Source organism: Heliangelus exortis, chromosome 26, assembly GCF_036169615.1.
Source record: "Heliangelus exortis chromosome 26, bHelExo1.hap1, whole genome shotgun sequence".
NCBI classification, from domain to species: Eukaryota; Metazoa; Chordata; class Aves; order Apodiformes; family Trochilidae; genus Heliangelus; species Heliangelus exortis.
In genome coordinates, this window is record NC_092447.1 from 6,064,373 (window position 1) to 6,086,534 (window position 22,162).

Here is a 22,162-nt window from a genome sequence, read left to right on the forward strand (position 1 = left end):
GAATGGACTGGGATCAAAAGAAGTCTGGGTTTTCTGGCTTTAGGCTCTGCATCTGCCTCCCCCTGTGCTCCAGAGGAGGATGCTCACCCTTCTGCAGCCCTGGGGAGGGATCCTGCCTGTCTGGGGCTGCACCCAGAGAAACCTGGGTGCCTTCCACAGCATGGGGAGCAACCTTCCTCTGGGCACTGTCCACATCTACCAAACCAAACCCAGGTTTGCATCCTGGGCTCTGCTCTGGGGCTGTTGCTGCCTCTTCCCCCTTGGTGTGCAGCACAAGGCGGTGACGCTCCCGATGCTCCCAAAGCTCCTGAAGCTCCCGAGCTCCTTGCTTGGCAGAGGGGGCTCTGGGGGGACCACAGCCACATTAAGTAAACATCAAAGGGGCTTTGATCAGCAGGGTTCTGCAGAGCAGAGAAGCCCCCGAGGAGCTCTGCAGGTCCACAGGCAGGCAGCATCAGGGACGTGGTACCTTAATTTTCTCCACTGTGACACGGGAGGATTTGTTTGAAGAACTGGGGCTTTTTGCTGCTCTGAGAGGCACACGGGGAGAGCACGCGTGCACTCAGCCTACTTCTGGAAAAAAAAAAACCAAAAAAAAAACAAAAAAAAAAACCTTGCTCAGATCTCCCTCTGTTTGTTACTGATAGCCAGAAAAGCCCCATTAAGAAATCAAGGCATCAAAGGCGTGAGGCTCCTCAGACTCTGACACTTGGCTGCTTGTAGGGGCTCTGCTCTGCTTCTGAAGAGCAGGATGCCTCCAGCCAGACTTATCTTCCCTTCTGAGGGCTCTTCCCCATTTCACTGGGCTGCTCACTGAGGGAGAAAGGGATTAAAACCTCCATGTTGTAGCAACATGCTGAGCTGGAGGAGGATGGAGCTCAATCCCTCAGCTTAGTGTAGAGAAGCACTGGAGTGGGCAGGGGATGGTGACCCCCCCTGTCTCTGCACATCCATGGCTAAGCACAGCAGCTCAGCAGTGTCTGGTAGCAGCTGATTTGGGGCCCTCAGCAAATTTCAGCTCTGTGAGGCTGACCCGAGCCTGGAACCAGCAGGATTTGCTCCCTCCAGCATCCCCCTGCTCGTGTCCCCAGCCTGCTCTCCTAACGTGGCTGTCTCTTCTCTTGCAGAACTGGGGCTCCCAGGAAGAGGATGCTGCCTGGTACTGGGGTTCATGTACAAGGAGAAGTACCGCAGGATGACTGAAGGTGAGCAGATCCCTCACCTGCTGCCCTCCTTCTGCAGCAGCCTTACTGCAAGAGACACAGAGGTGCTGCCAGTGAAAACATGATAGGGTCTTGTTCACACTGAGAAGAAAATCCTGCTTCTCCTTTGAGTTACAGAAACACAGAATTAGTCAGGGAAAGGACCCCTCTGAGATCATCAAGTCCAACCCTGGATCCACTCCTCCCGTGGTTCCCAGCCCATGGCACTCAGTGCCACATTCAGTCTCTTTTTAAAAACTTCCAGGGATGGAGAATCCACCCCCTCCCTGGGCAGCCCATCCCAATGCTGATCACCCTCTCTGGAAAGAATTTTTTCCTAATATCCAACCTAACCCTCCCCTGGCAGAGCTGAAGCCCAAGAGGCAGAGCCTCTTGTCTGACTGATAGAGCCCGACCCCCCCCTGGCTCCAACCTCCTTTCAGGGAGTTGTAGAGAGTGATGAGGTCTCTCCTGAGCCTCCTCTTCTCCAGCCTGAACACCCCCAGCTCCCTCAGCCCTTCCTCTGGAGTCCCTTCCCAGCCTCATTGCCCTTAAAGTTCTAAAACATCTCAGTGGGTGTGAGAAGCCCCCTGCATGAAGCTGCAAGAGAAGAGCAGGAGCTTATGGGTTCCATACACCCAAACCCCATCACCTTTCTCCCATGGAAAGGTTTTGTCACTTGGGGAGCCAGTCCAGCAATTCCTGCAGCCTTTTGCTCTGGTTGGGTGGTGGTGCCTCCATTTGCCTCCTTCAGCTCCCCAATTTTCAGTGTCTCTGCACCCCTCAGAGGAGCTGTTCTGCTGTTCATCAAACCCCTGCACTCTGGCAGAGATGTCACTAAAATTTCTCTATTTGTATTCTAGTCATCCCCCAAGTACTTCATGAGCATCGATTAATCCATAGAAATATCATAAATAATTATGAAGCATACATAATAACTAAATAAAACCTCTTTCTGCTCAGAAGAACTGACTTCGTTTCTTATGGCAGCTTCCTTGCTTGGCTTCTCTTTCCCAAGCAAACCTTTCCCAAACCTTTCTCTTTCCCAAGCACCATCTCTGGGGGATCAGGGAAGGATTAGAGGTCCCTGAGCCCTGTCAGGGTCCTGAGGTTGTGTCCAGGAGAGTTTGGCTACTGTGAGTTGACCCTGGGGACTGCAAACTCGACCCACACATGGGTTAAGTCTTTGGTTTGGGATTTGCTTGGAAACTATTTTGCCATGGTTGTGCTTTCTTTAGCTTGCAGGGGTGGTGTGTTGCTCAGGGCTTAGCCATAGGGGGGGTTTGATGATTTTTGAAGAGGAAAAGGTGTGAAAAGGGGCAAAGCTCTTGTGGAGGTAAGTTTATGGCTCAAATGTCAGTTAAAAGATCAAAGGTTCCTCCAGCTTCCCAGGAGCCCTGGTACCAAGCTGCTAACATGGGGAAAAGACTTCACAAGGCTTCACCTCCTGCTTGTTAATTACCACCTGCTTTTTAAACATTGATTAGAGTGCTGCTAGCAGGAAGGGGCTGCCCCTTGGGAGAGGTGGTGGCAGGGTCTGGGCTGAGTGCTGTGAGAAGAAGGTGGAATCTCCCTCTTGATGCCTTCCTATGGCAGGAGCCCCACGGGGATGCTCACAGGGTGCCCAAGAGCTGGCAGGACCCTTTGGTCCTTTGGGATCACCCACAGCAGCTCCTGTCCCCCAGGCTGGATTCAGAGTGAGCCCCCTTTTTCCAGGCTTTGAGTGGAGAACACAAAGAAACATGAGAAGCCAAAAGGAAAGCTTTTGTGTCAGAAAGGGAGCAAAGTGTTGCCTGCCTGGCACTGTGCAGGCAGAGAGCTGCTGGCCCCCTGTTTAAAGACACAAACTGCCAAAACCCAAGTCTGGGCATTTCCATGGCTCCAAAGACCCCCACCAGGACTTGTGGTTTCACTCAGAATGGTTTTGGGGGACATTTGGAGGATGTGAGTGCAGATCCACTGCGTGCTGGGGGTTCAGCTCTCTGGTCACCTACAGCAAAGGTGTTTCCTTGGGGTAAAGAGAGATACCTCTTCCCTTTTATAAAAAGTGGGAGTTTTTCCTCTTTTTGTTGCTGGCCTCTTTTTGTAGCAGCCCTGTTAATCATGGCAGGGGAGCTGAAAGAGCTGAAAGCAAAGGTAGGGAGAGGGGCAATGGGATAACTGAGAGGTGTGGGGTCTCCATCAGTGGAAATGGTTAATTGCAAGGATCATTGGAACCTTGCTGTCACTGAACAGGGACATCCACAAATGTGCTTGTAGCACAGGAGGACTTGGGGGCTTTGTCAGCAGGAAGGAGTCACTTGGTGTTGAAACTTCTCTTGGCTGTCACCATGGAGAAGATCCAGGCTGGACACGTGCAGACCCCTTGGCAACCCCTCCCAGCAGTGTGAAATAAACATGGTGGCTTACAGATGCTCTGTGGCCATGTCCAGGAAGGGTTTTGGTAGCATTTTGTTGTTTGTTCACCAGCTGGTAATCTGTGGATGTCCATGAACACAACTGAGCCTCTCCTCCTGGGTGAAAAGCCAAAAGAAATGTCTGAGAAGTTGGTTTGCTCAGTGGGAGCTACCAGGTATCAGTGCCTCTTATCAGCATCTCCCAACCTGTGCTGTGAAAAAACCAAACAGGATGGGTTTGGGGAGAGGTTGGGGTGTTTACACCCCACACTTGTCCCTTTGTGGTGATCGATGAGTGTCTCTTCTGCTTGCTGGGAAGGCTGCTTGGTGCAAGGCTGGGAGCTGTAAGGTGAAATGGAGCTGATGACAGCTGTAGACAGAGGGGGAGAGAGAGGTAGAGCTGTCTGGAATGATGGCCTTGCAATAAAGATGCTTTAGAGTTAATCCTCCACCATCTGTCTTCATTCTGCTAATAACCCACTCCATCAGATGCTGCTGACTGTTTGTTAGCATTCAGAAACAGAGACATGATCAGGAGGAGCAGAATGTTGGCTCGCCAGAGGCTGGATTCCTCCTTGGGAACAACTCTTCCCCTGGCCACAGATTGTGGACTGGATGTCCCCAGGCCTGTGCCATGGTGATGCTGACTTAACTCTCCTTTCCCCAGGGATGTGCTGCCCTGGCTCAAGGTGATGCTGGAGCAGAGTGGTGGCACCCATGAGGCAGGTGATCTCAGTCCCCCAGGAATCTTCATCTTGAGCTAAGCTGAATATTAAGTCTGATTTTTCTATCTCTTCTTCCCTTTTGGTTCCTTTCCCAAGGGGAGGGCTGTGCAATCTCTCTCTTCTCATCTATCACATTGGGTTCCTGCCTATCCATAGCTTCAGGTCCCAAGCTGGATAGGTCCCTCTCCTGCAGTGGCCCCAGGCAGGTAGGTACATCCAGACATCCATCCTGCTCAGGCAATTTTTCTTCTCTCCTGCCTTTGACTTCTTGCCAGCTCCAGCTCCAGTCATTAGCAACCATCACTGCAGCAATTATGGCACTTTTTGGCTGCCATTCATAAAGCTGCTAAGGGGAAGCATTAAGCTCTGAGAGGTGTCAGCCTCCTCCTTCACCACCTGTTCCTGACAGCCATCAGTGGCTGGGAGGTGCCTAAACCATCTCCCTCCCCTCGTTTCATCCCCCTTTCTGGGCTCTTGTTTGGCTCTCCTGTTCTCTGCAGTGATCAGATGGCACCTCTGTGGCATGGACCCCTCTGGTGCTTGGTTCTGGTGGAGGGGATGGGTGGGTTTCATGTACAAGGTCAAGCGGTGAAAAAGGGGGGAATAAGGACAAGAAGGACTCTGTGGAGCATCCTCCTCCTGGAGCAGCCAGTGGTTAATGAGCTGTGCTGGAGGAAGGACAAATTCCCCCTCTGGAGCTTGGCTGAGAGCCCTGAGTTCTGCTTTGCTCCTCTCCACCCCTCAGCTGGGGACAGGACCTGTATCTGCAGGCAGCCTCCTGGGTGCTCTCTGCAAACACGGGGGTGCCAGGAGAGGGCTTTGTGCTGGGGTTATCTCTGCCAGCACCTGCCCTCCCCTGGCACCAGGGCTGGCAGCAGAACCTGGGCTCTGGTGTTCTCTGTGTCCAAGGTGTCTCTTCAGTGCACAAAGCAACAGCAGCTCCACACAGCGACCCAGAGTGCTGCTCTGGTTTAATTAGGAGAGGGTTGCTTAGCAAATCATCATTGCTGGGTAATGAGTGAAGAAATCTGCTCAGATAACAGCTGTCTGAGCCCAAGGCAGGAGGATTTTTTCTCTAAAGGCCCCAGGGAATGTTGGTCAGTGTAAGGCAAACCTTGAGCTTGGGGATGGTGAGAACCTGGAAGCTTTGCAGGCTGAGCAGCAAATCTCACCTCATCTCCTTTGTTGAGAACATCTGGGAGCTGATCTAAAAGTGCTGGGGCTAATGCAAGGCTCTGGTGTCTTTTGGTGGGGGAAGATGGAGGTTCCAAAAGGACCCCAAACCTAGATGGTTCCTCCATGTACCTCAAACATGGGACACAGGTCAGGGCTGGACAAGGGGGACAGTGACAGTGGTGGCCTGAACTGAAGCAGAGCCCCCAGCCTGATCTTGTGATGGCTCCAGCAGCCACACAGCCCCCTTGGGGGGGGATGATTGGGATCAGTCTGCCTTGCTGGACCTGTTTCTGCCTTGTGTTATCAGCTGTGGCCTTGCACATGGGAGCTCTGAATGGTTTGGGGGGTTTTTGGCTTCAGCTTCAGCATGTCTTTAGCCTGCAGATAGGTTTTGGTTCTTCCAGGCGTGTGGAGAGAACTGTGCATGCATCTGAAAGCTGGGGGTTTTTTGTGGCTTATAATTATCTTGTACCATCCTTAGAATAATTATAACTCCTCCATTATTAATAATTGGAATTCCAGTCCTTGTCACAGATCACAAAATGGAGAGGAAGCTCAAGCCGAGGTTTGCATAATGTACCTTGGTCTAAATTGAATAATTGGTAAAATTGTGAAAATGGTTTGGTTTTCCCTTAGACTTTGGTGCTGGAATTAGTGAGATATTAGTGCAATTAGCCCAGGCTTCCATTTGAGGCTGCAATCATTTGGTTTGTAATTTAGAATAAATGTAAAAGCCCACTTGTGCTTCTGAACGGATTATTTGTCCTCTTTAAAAGTATCTAATGGGGTGGCTGTCATCTAAGCAAGATACATTTGACCCATTTCAATTTGTTTCCCTTTTAATCTGCTATCTGTTTTCCTGGATCTTTTTTTAATAAAAACATAAAGAAGAAGTGGGTGAAAGAGACCAAAGGGGGAGAGAACAGACGCGTTATAGATCTGGAGTTTATCATAAGGCAAAATAACTTGAAAATCAAGGCTGTTAAAAGTGCAGAAAGCAATAAAAAGAAACCACCATTTGGAGATCGTTTCAAGGGACGAGTGACTTGTCAATGAAAGGTTGCTCTGTTCAACTGCTTCTTAATAGCTTCTTGCAGGGAATCTGCAGCTGCTGCAGGAGCAGAGGCTGCGGGTTCTTTTCCAGCCTCTCTGGTGGGGAAGGGAGTGGGGAGGTTGGGGTGCAGCAGCAGCAATGCTGAGATGGGGAAAATCCAACAACGAGAGGGAAAGGAGATGGATTGAAACCTCAAACCACATTAAGGCTTTCAAACTCACCCTAATATTGAAGTCCTGTGATATACTGGGGAGGCTGGATGCTCTGCTGGGGGCTCTAGGCAGATCTGTGCCCAGAAAGACTCTGTCTTTCCCTCCCTCACCCTGAGCATCCTTCCTACAGCACAGATTCAAAGCTCAGCTCTCTGTCTGGTCACATCTTAGTGCCTGGAGAGAAACCAGCTGGGACTCTGGGATGGAGTCTCTGCTGTTTGGGGGGAAAGCAGCTTGTTTGGGGAAGCTGGCTGTGCCTTTTCTTCAAATATCTCTGCTTGAACACCCTGTCTGCTGCCTCTGCCATAGTTGAAACCGCGTTCAGGGAAGGTTTCCTGCCAGGAAAATGCTCTGTTAGAGTGTGGCACTGAGACATGGTGACTTATTCATGCCACCCATTAGCAGCCCAGTGAGGCAGTTGCTGCTTCAGAATTGCTTGGATTTATGGGGACATTTAATCTGGATCTTGCAAGTGACTTTTACATCTGTAGCAGCAGAGGCAGAGCATGAATCTTCCTCAGTCTCAAGGATAAATGGGAGCCAGCCCCTCAGCACTGTGAAAGTGACCTTTCTACTCTAGCAGGTGCTTCTGGAGAAGCTCAAACTTCCCACAGTCCCCTGGCCTGGTGGTGGAAGGGATCTGTCCTTTGGGACCAGATGTTTAAGGTGTTCCTTGCTTCAGCTCAAGCAGTGCTGGCTGGCTCTGCTCTACCTCAACAGCCCCAAGAAAACATGAGCAGAACCGTGAGCATCCCAGCATCTCCTCACTCTTTATCCTCCAAAACTTTGCATCAATCTGGGAAGGAGACTGCTGCAAAGCTTTGCTTGAAGCTATGGGATCCCTGGCACCAAAATCCCTTGAGATCCACTGTAACAGTGGCCTTGTTCTTAGCTGATGTCCAAAGCTCCATGTGGGATGTGGTGCAGCATTGCTGGGTGCTGTCCCCACCAGCACAGGTCCTGTCCCTCTGGGGCTTGGCAGCTCTTACCTTGAGCACTGTCATTCCTGGCTCCCCAAAACAACACAATCCTGACTGATTCAGGAAGAGGCTGCACTGAGCCTCTTGTTCTTTATCTGACAAAGGCATTTGAGAAAGAAAGAAGGGAGTGGATGGAGCAAGCTCCTGAGAACTTGTTACAGGTGCAGTGTTATCAGTAGAGGTCTCAGTGATATTTGTGAGGCTGTGTGTCTGTTAGCTAAACAAGGCAGGGATGTAAGCAAAACCCAAGGAAAAAACAGTAAACAAGCTCTCTTTGTTTTTTTTTTTTTTTTCCTAGTGTCAAGGGAAGACTTGGCAGAGGTTAGGTCAGCTGGAAAATGGGGCAAAATACAGGAGAGGCAGGTGCTGCTGTGAGCCACATCCCTGCTGGTGAAATCCATCGTGTGCATGCACAAGGATGGTGCTGATGGGAGGATCTTGTGTGCCCTGCAGGGTGGGGAAATGCCTCCCCATCTCACCACTGCTCTCTGCCAGCCTGGGAGAGGGGGAGCAGAGCTTCTCCAGTTGTCTGCAGCACTTGCAGTGCAGCCCAAACATTCCACTGATGCTAAATCTGATAGAAATCCTGGGAGTTTTAATGGTAGCCGTGGTGTTGTAGCAGTTAGTGGTCTAAAGGTATAATTTTATTTATTGATTTTTGTAGCACTTCCCTGTGGAAAGCTATTGCTGTGTTGCTGTGTGGGCTTAAATGACTACGATGCTTCCTTGCTCCCCAAGAAACAGCATTAGATAAGCTGGGAGCTGTTTTTCCAGCTTCTGAAAGGATCAGCCAAAGCCACTGCAGCCATACCTGTGTTGCTGACAGCCAGGACTGCTGTGAAAATGCCAGGAGAAGCAAATCCACTGTGTGACTGCAAGCAGAAACCTGGCTTGTCTCAAGTCCTTCAAACTACAGCCAGGCTGGGGGGTGGGAGCTGAGGAAGGTTGTTAGGAAGATGAAACCTTCCTGCTGTTACACAGCCTGTGGCTTTGGTGTGCTAGGAAAGAGCTCAAAGAAATAGTCTTGAAGCTCTGCTCCCCACTGGTGTCCCTGGGTGTCACATAATGTCCCCAGCCTGGCAGGTGAAGCTCCTTTCTTACAGGAGCAGAGCAAGGCAGAACCATTTCACAGCTGTACTGACAAATCAGAAGAAATTCTGTGTTTCAGCCAAGCAAATGAACCAGGTCCCATTTCTCAAGGAAGCTGGGACTTGGTTGGATTTGACTGAAAGGTTCTGCAAAGCACCCAGCAAAGCATCCTGCTTTGTTTGGGCTGCTTTTGGTTTTCTTTAAACCCTTCAAAAAATCCATTCTTACCCTAAGGGAATGGTGAAATACTGCTGTAAAGTATCCAGCTGGAGGCTGCAAATCCTGCTCCTCTTCTTCCCAAGCTCTTTGCTGTGTCTGGCTGAGCCCTGCCATCCGTATTCACTAAATGAAACCCAAGCCCATCAGCAGCCTTCAGGTTGAGGCTGATGAAGACAGAAGGAACAGGAGTAGAAGGAACAGGAATGCTCCAAACCCTGAAGGATCAGGGGGGAGCATTGTGAGGGGGTGGCTGGGAGTGAAATTCCCTTTGGCCAGGCAGCAGGATGGATACTGAGCACCCAAACCTGACCAGTCATGGGCCCTGTCTGTACCAGTCCTTTTATGCCCAGGATTGGCTCCCAGAGGTATTTACTCAATCTATAAGTGTATTAATGGGGATAATCTTAAAATGCATCCAGAGATACAGTTGAGATGACTGTTGTTTTCGGGTTTTTTTCCCCTCTTTAACAAAGGTTTCCTACAGATGAGGCAAAGAGAAAGGAAGTGAAATATTTGGTGACTAATGATCCTCATCAATATTCATGAGAGGCAGTATGCATTTTGAGATTTAAACCAAAGGAAGAATGAGGAAAGGAATTGACTTTTTCAGAAGCTAAAGAAATATTTAGGTTGACCTGGAGATAAGTATGCCAGGTCTTTGTTGCTAGCAGCTCAGGCCAGCATTCGATTGAGAACTTTTCAAAGAGGAGCAGGGAAGTTGCAGGGAAGGTTTCTGGAGATGGAGTGGCAGGGGGTTGGCTCCTGAGGCAACAGAAATCTTCAGCCAAGAGTGAAATTCATGTTGTGCTGTACAAATGGGGAGGCAAGCAGCCCCTACCCCAGGAACCCACATCCTGCCTCTGATCTTTCATTACCTGAGGAGGGGAAGAGAAGGAAAACTTCTGCAGAGAAAATATCTGAAATGGGGCTTTGGCAGAAGGAGGTTGCTCTGGATGTGCTGCAGTGATAGCAGAGGGTGGAAAGATCCACCAGGACCTTAATATTCAGATTTATTTACTGCAAGAGTGCCTCAGCCCTGGGAGAAAGGCTTTCCCCCAGCTCTCTGCATTTCTCCTCTTTTAAATCTTTTTCCTTTCCCCTTCTGCCAGTTGCCCTTGACTTCCTCCGCTTCCCTCTTGCTGCTTTTCTTGCCTTGCCACCCCTTCCCTTTCTGAGTGACAGCTCTCCCACCCCTGCCCAGCTCCTTTGCCCTTGAGACCATCTCTGATCTGTGCCCCGATAGAAGGGCTGAGGATTGACTTTGGCTTCAGCTTCATTAGGAGGCAGCCTCATTTGTCAGCTTGTTTGTTTCCATAGCTGCTTGGGGGATGGCCGGGGCTCCCAGCTCCAGCTTTATTCTGGAATTAACTCCTTTTTCAAGGCTTTGCAGGCAAGGTCGTTGCAGGTGGCCTTGCACACCCCTCTCCTTCTCATTAATCGATGTCAGGGAGGTTTTCAGCAAGGTTGGAGCCAGGCAGGGGGGAGACAGGAGACTTCTGCCAAGGCTCAGAGTGCTGGGAGAAGCCGGGTGAATCTGCAGCATTCCCAGCTGGAAGCAGGGGCTGGAACACTGAGGTCCTGTCTGCTTGGAGGGAGCTGGGAGGGGAGGTCTCAGTGGTGAGATCCTTGCAGGAGATTCTCTGGGGCTGGTTGCAGAATGGTTGCAAGTAATGAAGATTAATTTCTCTTGTCAGGTAACATGGCCACCAATAACAGCTTCTGGTTTTAATCCAGCTGGTCAGATGAGGTTAATCAAATGAGTTTCCCAGGTTTGTTTTTTTTGGTGTGGGTTTTTTTCTTTCCTTCCTATTAGTTGGCATCAACAAGCATCAACAAGCACTCAGACTACTGTCTTTGACCCCTTTAGGATTTACCTCCTCATGCCACGTGTCCCCAAAGCAACTTCCCAGGAAGTTGTGGCTTGTGCCAGAGGGATTCAGGTTGCTTTTGGTGCTGCATGTCCTGGGTACCACCACACCCCCAGGAGGGAGCTTGAGGAAGATGCTCCTGGGTGTTGCCAGAGGCATTTTCCTTCAGCAGATCCCCAGGTACTGGAGCATCAGTCATGGTGGGGCTGGGATGTGCAGGGCACCCAGAGCCTTGTGTGTGGTGCTGGTCCCTGCAGTGGGGACAACATCACCTGTGGTGTTCTGGGAATGGCCCAGGGATTAGAGAGCAGGGTTGTAAGAGCTGAGAATAGAGGAGGTAAATTTATGTAGTCTGGAGGTGGCTCAAGGGGAGACACTACCAGAGTCTATAAATACATACAGAGATAGAAACCAAGGGAGGAAAATCCTTCAGCAGAATTGAGGACAAGGAGCAGCACCTGAAGCAAAGGCAGGAGGAGTTTTTTCTGGGTCTGGAGTGGGAGGAGAGGAGCATTGGGCATCAGGCACTGGGCTGAGATGGGGTCCTCATCACCCTGTCCTCCCCATCCCCAGCAAATCCAAGCCCCACAAATCCAGCTCCTCTCTCTCCTCCCCAGCTCTGCTTCCTTTTCCAGCAGCTCCACCCCATTCCTTGCCTGCCAGCCCTTTCAGACAGCGTGGAGCAGCCTCAGCATGCCTTAGGAGGTTTAATAAAATAGATTGAGACACATTTGGGCTTATGGCTTGACAACTGGTTCCCCTTGGCCAGGAACATTTGCCTTCAGTGGGTGACAATGCTTTGAGCCTGTAGCCTCAGGCACTGGGGCTCATTGCTCCTCATCTCTCCAATAAATAAGACCCAGGCCCCAGGAGCTGTCTGCATACATCTTCCTTTCCTATAGGATAATTTCATGTTCTCTTTGGGCCTCCTGCTCCTGAGATGGAAGAGATTACTGCAGACCTGCAGCCCACAACCACAGCCCTGGGTTTCAAACGTCATTAAGTTTCATTATAACAAATAAACACTGCAATGACATTTATAAGTTACCAGAGAGCACAGAAACACAAATATGAGGCAGATAAACTGCATTTGATCCAAATAATTACTGCAGGCAATATCGAGCTTAGGCTGAGCTGGCAGCTGGGTGCTGAGTAATTTATAGGAGTCTGGAAGGTGCTGTGTTGCACATTGCTGCTTCAAAAATATGGTGATGGTTCTGTGTGTCTCTCCAAAGCCTTAAACAGGTTATGTTCCTGCCTGACTGAGGGCAGGATGCTTCTCCTCAAGTCAGAACTGGAGGTGGGACTGGCTGGATGGCTGTTACTGGCTTGGGGACTTTTTCTCTCCCCATTCCTCAGGATTGAGGCTGAGGTAGGACCTCCCTAGGAGGTTTGCTGTGGCTGAAACTGTAAGAGACTTTCTTTTTTGTCTTTTTTTTTATTCCCCTGGAGGTTTCTATCCCCAGCTGTGGACTCAAGAGGGGGGAATCCTCGGAGAGAGATTAGGACTGTAAGGGAGTGTATTATCATAATAATTAAGTTCCTCTAATTTGGACTCCCAGCTTTACTACCTGCTCTTAACCCTGGGGAAGGAATCTTCTACCAGCAAAACCAGAGGGAAAAGCATCTCCTCCCTCTTCCTCCCAAAAATCCTGAATGAAAAGGGGGGGTTGTTGCTGTGTCAGCTCTCACACAGCTTTGCCTCCCTGCTAGGCTTTTTCTGCTCCTGGGTCTCACATCCTCCTCTAAGTGGAGATTGTCACTGGATGGAAAGCTTCCCATGTCCTGCAGGCCTGGAGGCCCAGAGCCAGCTGAGTTTATTGATGAACATCTCTCATTACCTGCTAATTAACTCAGCAGGCTGGAATGTGCTGAGCTCCTCTTGGGCTGAGGTTTTGCACTGGGAAGTCACTGATTCTGCTGTGGGGACCATTGAGAAGGAGCAGTATGGAAACAAAACAGCTGAGCCTGGGGTTTAAGTACTTCTGAGCCCTTTTTGGAAGCTTTCCCTTCCCCTCCAGCAGAGTCCTGGGATCTCTCAGCACCACTGAGACACAGCAGCTTCCCAGGGGCTTCTCTGCAGGGGGCTCCTGGGCAGCTCAAGCAGTTTCAGGGCTGTAAATATTGACTGGATTCACATTTCCTCTTGCTTGTCCTGGCTCTGGGTTCTGCTGGGGGAATTCCCAGTCCAAAACCAGAAGCCAGAGACAGTGGTGCAGGTCCCTGGCCTCCTACAGGAGAACTGAGCAATGGATTAATTCATTTTCTAGTCATTTCCCCAGCTCTCTGGGTGCTGTAGCAGCAGTGAGTTTCAGGGGAGAGGAGCTTTTATTAGTTCTTAATGTATGGATAGAGAAGTGCATGAGGGTTTTCAGGTAATGAGGATGGGTACTTGCATGAGATGTTTCCTGCTCAGCTGATGCTCTGCTCCCTGTTTGTTCATCTTAGCATCTCTTACCTCCTCCTGTCTTTTCCCTGCCACTTGTTTTTCATGTATTGCATCTGCTTAATTTAAGGCAGTTCTCTAGAACAATCTCTTGTAACTCAAAATGTGAATCTGGTTGGTAAAAAAAGAAGAAGAAAAAAAAAAAAGTGCACATATTTACAATCATTTCTGCTTGAGAACATCCAAACAAACAGTAATTACTGGAGAATCCACCTCATTCTCATTCCACTTCATCTTCATACTTGATGATTCACACAGCACAACCCAAAGTGATCCCAGCTCGGTCAGCACCAGGGAGTTGGAGCAAGGGCCCCTCAGTGCCCCAGGAATGTCAGGAGCCCCCCCAGAACCAACAGGGTCCATGTTTCCTGCAGAAAGAAATTGCCCTCTCCATTTTTCCAGGCCATAACAAGACTTCTTCTCCCATTTTCCTGCCTCCATCCATGCAGTTTGGTTCCCCACAGAGGAAGTTCTGCTTTGGGCAAGGTCCCTGCTGGAGGGCACTTTGCCTGGTCGTGGTTCAAGCACCTGCAAAGATGGGAACAAATTTGTGTAGGGAAATGGGGCTCTGCATGGATTCCCAAATCTCCATGGTGGGAGTTGTGTGGGGCTCCTTACACTCAGATTTATTTTGAGAAGGATGCAAGCAGGTGATTAAAGTCTGGGTTATTTTCTGATAAGCTTTGGCAGAACTGCAATTTGAGTAGCAGAAGGGAAGGGGAGCAAAATGAAAGCTTGTTTTCACCAGGAGTATGGCTGGAAGGTGGAAGAGGCGAGCAGAATTTTAGCATTAAATATCTGCTTTTTCTGTTCTGAAATGAATCCTCATTTTGATTTCTCTCTGACTCAAAGCGTGCAAAAACAGACTTTGAAAAACGAGGATGGAAGCAAAACACAGCCCGACCCAGGGTGAGCTCTTTGGTCTAATTTTCCACCCTGTAGACTGCACAACTTCCAGTCGCTACCCTTCCTGGGAGCTGAGCCAGGCTTTGAAATCTCCAAATCGTTTGTGAAATGGATTATTCATCCTTCTCCTTTTCCTACAGACGAGTGTCCTGTGTGCCCTCTAACTCAAAGATGAGCTGAGATTTATAGGACTATATTTCAGAAGAGCAGCCCTGAGCTGGGAACAAAGGGTGAGCTAAGGGGGTGTATCTGGATTTGAATATTTCTCAGGGCTGGGGGGGGGTCACTTGGGAGATTGCAGAAGGTCCCAGGAGACAAAATCCTGAAGGATTTTATCCAGGAGACTTTGTAGAGGGCAAAGTGCTGCCTATTGGTTTGAGGATCAGCTGTTCATTTGGAAGGAAAAGCTCCTTTTTCCTCCTCCTTTGATTTAATTTGGGTGGGTTTTCCTTCCAGGAACAGCCTCCTGCAGCCGAGGACCCACCAAGTGCTGTTTGTCAGCTACAAATAGCATCAGAAAAAACATCTGGAGTTGCCACAGAGCAAGCTGGCTTGGCTGGAGTCACCCAAGCATCACCTCCTCTTCTCCCACCTCCCTCTTGAGCCCCTGGGGCTGTGCCAGGACAGATCTGCTTTGACAGAAGAGCAAATGGTCATTTATTATTCTGGGGCAGGTTCCTCAGGAGCACTGATAACAAAACATTTGAGACGTTGGCATTTTCCTGGGGAGCTGGAACCTCCAGGTGGATCAATTGGAGGAAATATTTTTCCTCTCTGCTCAGGAGACCCAAGCACCTCCTGTCCCCTGCAAGGGATGCTGCCCAGCACCAGGGCTGCCAGTGCCTTTTAAGTTGCTGGGGCTGCTGCTGCTCTCCCTTTCTGGCAAGGACAGGCACAGATCCTGTCCCCAGCATCCCCAGCAGCAGCTCAGGCTTTGGGATGAGGCCATAGTGTGTGCTGGCCCCGGTGGCAAAATGCCACCTCATCCAGTTTGCTCCTTCTATCTCCATCCCAGGAAAAGTGCTGTGTGCCCCAAAGCTCACCTGGGTATTTTTTTCCCCAGCTCTGTCACCTTGTCTAATAAAAGATAACGCTGCTGCCCCTGGGTTTATCTGGGCACCAGGTACACAGGGGGTTGTTAAAGGAGAAGGGACAGGAGCCATGCAGTGAGTCTGAATATTCAGTGCCAGCCAGTCCCTAAGGTCACTGGAATGCTGCTTTTTGGTCTGATTCCTCAATGCAGTACATCAGTTTGGGTTTTTTTGGTGCAGTGACCAAGAGCAGGCATTTAATCTCTCCAGAGGTAATTCTGGAAGTGGGTGCTGGGAGGAGGTTGCTAATAAATATCCCCCAGGAAGTGTACTCTTACACCTTTCCCCATTGGCAGCTAATAACAGAGCAGACAATGACATTTAAGCCCTTTCTGCATGGATGATCAAACTGCTCCCAGTGACTTTGAAAGCAGAGCTGGGATTTCATGTGGGTATCAAAGCAGAGGCACCACTCGATAGTTCAGATCTCTTGCCTGTGTGACTAAGAGACAAAAAGATTTCTAAAAAGGTCTAATATCTTATTCAAAATTCTTCTGTCTCCTGTCAGAAGCTCCTCAGTGGACACAGTGGGATGCTGATGTTTCTTCATTAAGCAGCCACAGGAAAATATCTGACAGTGGGGAGGGGGGAGCTCAGAGCTGGTGCCTGCTCAGGAGTCAAAGGGTTGCACAGAACACAACTTAAACTCTGCTCTGGCTCTCAGTGCTGCTTTTCTTGGGGTGCTCCATGCACCCAGGATCCTTCTGGCTTTGTTTTTGCCCAAAATTGTCCTGGCTTCTTGCCATCCATAGCAGCCTGGAGCTGATGGAGACTACCAGGCTTTGCTTGTTGGGATACTTCAAGGGGAAAAAGGGTCCCATCTTCTTCCATCTTTGTGGGCAAGCACGTTTCAAGCTCAGCTTGCTGCTTTACTCAAGGAGAGGGGACAGCTCTGATGCCAGGTCACACAGCTAGCTGGCCAGGGATGTGCAGGACTGCCCCTTCCTTTCCTTATGTATTTCCATGATTCATTCCTGTTGTGCTTTCTTTCTTTCAACTTGAATAATTCACCAGCATCAAGCCTACAGCAGCTGTGTGAGCCAGACTTGTGTAGTCTGACTAAAAAAGGCCAAACTGACATTTTTCTTCAAACAGATTTTATTTTTTTTCCCCCAAGGATCAAAATAAAATACTGGAAAGTTTATGTAAGGGGTGAACTCAAACTACCTTTCATTTTTCTTCCATGAAACCGAAAGGAAGGGCCAGGAATGGCCCATCATGGCATGTTGGCTCATCCCCACCATCCCTTGGGGACACCATCACTGGTGGGATCCATCTGCTCCTGGTCATGGAGTTTGGGGTTTTTTGCTCCTCTGAAGGTGCAAACAAAGCTTTCTGGTGCAATCCTTGCTGAGGGCTCTTGGCTGCCCCTTCCCTTTGTGCCCCAGAGGTTCTGTGCTCAGCAGGGCTGGGCTGGGCTGGGCAGCATCTCTCCCTGGGAGGCAGGGCTGAGTTGTGCTGCCTGCACAGTCCTTCCCTGCTGTCCCTCTGCTGATTGACAGCTCCGGAGAACTTGGTAAATAATGTAAGGTTTTTTGTCTGCTTGCTTTCCCCAGGCACCTAAAAATCAATGCAGGAGCGTGTTGGGCCTCATGCAGGGAGCTCATTGCCCTTGGCTTGGAGAAGAGGACCCACTGGAATGAGCACTGGGAATGGGGTCCTTTTGTCACAGGGTGGAGAGCAGAGGTTACATGGGGTGGGGTAGAGATGAGCTCTGCTCTGTCAGGGAAGCTGAGGCACAAAGCCATCCCTGCCCACCCTTTCCAGTCCCCTCCATGGTGAGGATGAGGAGGTTGCTTCACCTCCAGGGCTGTCTAAGGAGAAGCCAGCCCTGAGCTGGGGCTGAAATGCCACCACTTGGCATCAAGGACTGAAGAGGGACCTTCCTAGCTTGGCTTGTAGGCTGGGAATCATGGAATCAGCTGGAAAAGACTTTTCAGATCATCAAGTCCAACCATTAGCATTGGGATTATTGGTTTGTCAAGTGGCAGCCTCCTGATCATCCTCCCCCCCTGTGTCCTGGGGAAGGAAGGATGAGGTCTCTGCATTGAGGGCCAAGGAAAACATCCCACCTCTCACAATCCCAAGGCCTTTTATTTTAAAACAGAGTCATATTTTTATGAGGAGCTTCCTAGTCCTCCTTGGACATTTCTCTCCCCTCCTCAACAAAAAGGCCTAATTCTTTTTCAGAACACAATGGAAATTCAAAGCTCCACTGACATAAAAGGAGCCACAGTGTCTAATGAGTCAATGATTCCTTTCTTAAATCCCTGGCTCCTCACTACAATGTGAAAATTTAACTATCTCCTGCTCCTGGTTGCCTCTTCTCTCCTTGCAGCCACTTGTCTGCAGGCAGGTTGGTTTTCCACCCAGGAGGCTGCAAGCTGAAATAATTCAGACAAGAACCCATGCAAACAGATTCCAGCCTCCAGAGAGCTCAGGGAAGCAGCCCCTGACTCAGGATTTGGGAATGGAAGGAGCTCCCAGGTCCTGCTGCCCCTTGGCAGTGTCAGCCTGGAGCTGCCTCCCTCTGTTTTCTGGGGTGTAAAATGGGATTTTTGGGCCTTGCCACAAATGTGTGGACACTGGGGCTGCTCTGCAAAGGGATGCTGCTGATTTCCCTGGGAAATCACAAGCATGGGAGACCTGCAGCCTCTGAAGGAACAAGGCAATGTTACAGGGGGAGGCTGAAAAACAGGAGCCACAGGTGCAAAATCCATGAAGGAAAGAGAGTTCTAAAGTGGTTCTCTCTTTCTTTTTTTTTTTTTTTTTGCCTCTTTTTATTCTTACACTTTTATGACAAGCTTGTGGCTTCACAAGGCTCCTGCCTGTGAGTTTTTGAAGGCAGGGTTAGCATTGCTGCCTGCTCACCCCTCATGCTGGAGCCTTTGGTCTCCTTTTAGTTTTGTCCCGGCCATTTAGGATTCCAAGAGCTGGAGGATGTGCTCCCTGCTTTTTGTTTTAGGTTTTTCTCCAGGATCAGGGAACGGGCCAGGCAGATGCCTTGTGGTGCAAGGAGCTCCTCAGGGAGCAAAATAAAGGCAGTGACCAGGAAAAGATGAGGTTTAGAGACACCTTCCCTGACACTGAAGGGCAGCTTGGGAGCAGGACTTCACCATCCTGCTGGAACCTGGCCTGGTTAGCATCTCATTTGCATAGTGATTGGGTTCTTTAGGGTTCCCTTTGTGTGCTGGGTTCCCTTTGTGTGCCAGGAAGGTGCTGTTGGAGGTGACAGAAGGTACCAACTGATGGTTGGTTGGTTATAGGTACCTTGCCTGGACTGTTGGTTGGGCTCATGGAACCTCCAAACCTCTGGAAGGGTTTGGATTTGGGAAGCCAAGATCTAGAGTAAGATCTGGATCTTTATGGCCAACATCCTACTTAGTGGAAGGGGTTCACCAACATCTGGCTGAAGGGATTGTTTTAATCTGTTCTTGGAGCCAAACCACCCTGCTTTGAAACCAAAGCCCCATTTTGTAGTGATGTAGTAAATATTCATGGTAAAAGTACCCAACTGGTGGGCTTTGGCTTTTTTTTCTTGTAGCCAAAACGGTACAACCTGCATTTGTAGATCACCCTCTCCCAATTTCCCCATTTTCAGTTATTCTCTGTCAAGTACCTTATCTCCCTTAAAACTTTTCTGCAAATTACTTGTTCCTTTGACATTAAGACGTAAGCTGTAACGTGGCTGAGCCTCTGATCTTCCAAACCCAGTTAAAGCCAGTAATCAGACTTTAAGCTGATTTGAAAGCTAGTTGAGCTCTGCCTTCAGTACTTTTTTTTTTTTTTTTTTTTTTTTTTTCCTTCTTTTTTATCTGTAATTTAGGGAGAGATGATCCTGCCATGGAGCAGGAGCTGGGCCAGGTAATGCTCTTAAGTTCCTTACCCCCATCTCTCCTCTCCTGTGCCTGAGTCTGAGCTGTTTGTAGCTGAGATGGAGCCTTGGACCTGAAAAAAAAAAAAAAGGTTTCGAGTAACAATTTTTTTAACTCTGAACAAACAGAGGGAAGGAAAAGACAGGAGACAGATGCCATGGTTCTGCTCTGATTTTCCATGGCCATCAGCTGCTCCCAAAAACAAATTAAGAAACAAGGAAAAAAAAAAAAAGCCAAACAAGCTTAAAAAGGGGCTTCGTTTCCAACAGCAATTACCAAATGAAGCCTCTGTTTAATGGACATTTTCAGAGGCCACGGAGAGCATTTGGTGCTTCTGCTTTCTCATTACAGCTCCTGCAGCTCCCAGCTGACAACCTGATAATTCTCCCCAATAAAACAATCTTTGGGGGTTATTGCCACATCCCAGTGCTGTCCTTGCTTGCCTGGAGAATTGTCAAGATTATGAAGTAAGCTGTGAAAATGTAGTTAGGGAGTGGGAAATATATATATTTTTTAAAACCCAAAGAGTAAAGCAATATGCTCACTTTTTTTCTTCTCCCTTCCCTAATTTTCTCTCTCATTCCCACTTTTCTGTGTTATGCTACTAGTGAGTCAGAATAAAACCCAGAGCTGATTAAAATTCCCCATGAAATCAAGTTTCTAACTCTAAATTGAATGTAGCAAGGGATTTCTGCTAGGGTTGGAGGCCACCAGGACTTCCAGCAAGTCTCTACCAGTAGAAAGAGCTGGAATCTCCTCTGGAATAAACCTGTCCTGGGCTACATGCAGCACCTTTGGGAAGCCCCTGTGATGAAAATCAGGTTTCCTTGCAAATATGTGAGTGCTAGGAGAGCCACAACCTCTGAAATAACCTGGAATTGGGTGCTTGAGGTGCACCTGGAGGAAAATTTGCAAATAATTCAGCAGGACTGATGTACCCAAACCAGCAGGAATTTAGAGAGGAGAGCTCTGCTCTTCCCTGTGTGTCTTTAGCAGGCTGAGAGCAAGTTTAGGTTAAGCTACAAGAAATTAAATTGAAATTTAAGTGTTCACGGGGGGGGTATATATTGGTTTAACTGCAGGAGTTAGGAAATGATGGAGCTTTGGAGCTTTGCCCCCCAGGCAAGGCCCAACAACTCATTTGGAAACAAGTTGAGTTGCCAGCACTTGTGTCACACTTAACCTTGGGTTGGGATTTATCATCAGTCAATGAGTAAATTGGGTTAATGCAAATTAGGATTGAATTGATTTTTGGGGTGGTTTGCATGCAGGCTGTCCTGGTTTAACAGATTGATTTTAAAGAGAAACTTTTTCTTCAACCTGACAGCATTCTGGGTGTTGAGCTGACATTCAGCTGAGGGGTTTGGGGGCTTTCCAGGATAATTCAGCCTCAGAAAGGCTCCGAAGCAGGAAAATCCCTTGTAGTCACAATCCAGCTGCTCTGCCTTCCCCCCAACTTCTCTCTCTTTCATCTCTCCTGTCTCCAGAGTGCATGTCTGTAAGTGCTGGCAGAGCTATAGGGCTGCTCAGATGCTCTACAAACACCTACCAGAAAGGACCACGCTCACTGGGTGTCCAGATAACCAGCAGAGCAGTCTGAAGTGGCTTTAAATTTAGAATTTTCCAGCATTAAACTGCAGCACTTCAGCTGCTGGCTTGCACTACAACAAGCTGCCCTCTGTGGGTTTGGTTATGGGCTGCTCTGTCAGCCTTTGTTCTTGCCTTTTTCTTCTTTTCTTGAGAAAAAGGGGAGCTTGGCACCACACTGTCGTGTGCCCTGATCTCTGGCAAACCATGGGGACACCCCTTGGAAAGCAGAGCTCTGGTTTTAGAACAGAAAAAATAAAAAATAAAATAAAGTGAGAAGTTTCACCTTGCACCCAAGGTGTGAGACATCTCAGAAGGTGACCTGAGGGCTTTGGATGGGAATTGCAACACAGAGGGTGGGGAAGGGGAAGGGGATGCTGAAGCATTGTCACCCAGGGTGGTGGGTGTCACACTGCAGAGCTTGGCTCATTAGTGTTGGATGGTTTGGGAGTTTGATGATGATGAAACTTCAGCAAAAGGAGGTGCTTTAGGAGGGCTGCTGCTTCCTCCTATCCCCAGGGGGGTGCAAAGCTCCTGGGGGTTGGTTACACCCTAGGGGAGCAGGTTTGTAGCAGGTTGTTCAGTGAGCATCTTGATTTCAGAGAGCAGGTGAGGACAAAAGTCCTCTTGATTCAGTGGAATACAAGATCTAAAAGCTGTCTGCTTTTCTGCCTGTTGATCCCAAAACCACAATTTGGAATAAAATATTTAGAGGAAAAGCCTGGCACCCCTTTGCTGCATCATTTTTTTTTCCCCTAATGGAGGAAAAACTTTGCAGGGGATGCTAAGGGATCAGATAATTGGTTGGTGTTGGTCTCTTCTGCCAGGTAACCAGTGACAGGATGAGAGGAAAATGGGTTAAAGTTGTGCCAGGGGAGGTCTGGGTTGGGTATTAGGAAAAATTTCTTTTCTGAAAGAGTGGTGAGGCATTGGGATGGTGGAGTCACCATCCCTGGAGGTGTTCAAGAATTGTTTTAGCAGGGTACCTCAGGCTCTGGTTTCCTGGTTGGGGCAGTTGGGTTTGAGGATCCTGAAGGTTTTTCCCAAGCTTGCAGATTCTGACTCTAATCAAGAGCTTCCCAATCCCAGCACAGGGAAGCACCTTGGGCTGCTGCATGGCAAACCACAGCTTCTTTTTTTTCCCTCCTCTTCCTCTCTCCAGGCCAAGCCTCCTCCTTCACCCAGCAGCCCCAGGACCAGGTGGTGATCGCGGGGCAGGCGGTGACCCTGCCCTGTGCCATCCCTGAGTACAATGGCATCGTCCTCTGGATCAAAGATGGGCTGGCCCTCGGGGTCGGAAGGGACCTCTCAAGTAAGTTGGGATATTTATTTCCCT

The 22,162-nt window shown here is 49.1% G+C and overlaps 1 protein-coding gene across 4 annotated transcripts in view; it reads left to right on the forward strand.

Annotated features, from left to right (window-relative positions):
* KIRREL3 (kirre like nephrin family adhesion molecule 3) overlaps window positions 1-22,162 on the forward strand; it is a 275,188-nt gene that overhangs the window by 188,561 nt on the left and 64,465 nt on the right. For all 4 annotated transcript variants that reach the window (XM_071768845.1, XM_071768847.1, XM_071768846.1 and 1 more), the window contains exons 2-3: window positions 1,128-1,205; window positions 21,989-22,138. In XM_071768845.1, coding sequence (XP_071624946.1) covers window positions 1,128-1,205; window positions 21,989-22,138 — 228 coding nt within the window. The remainder of the gene's footprint in view (window positions 1-1,127; window positions 1,206-21,988; window positions 22,139-22,162) is intronic.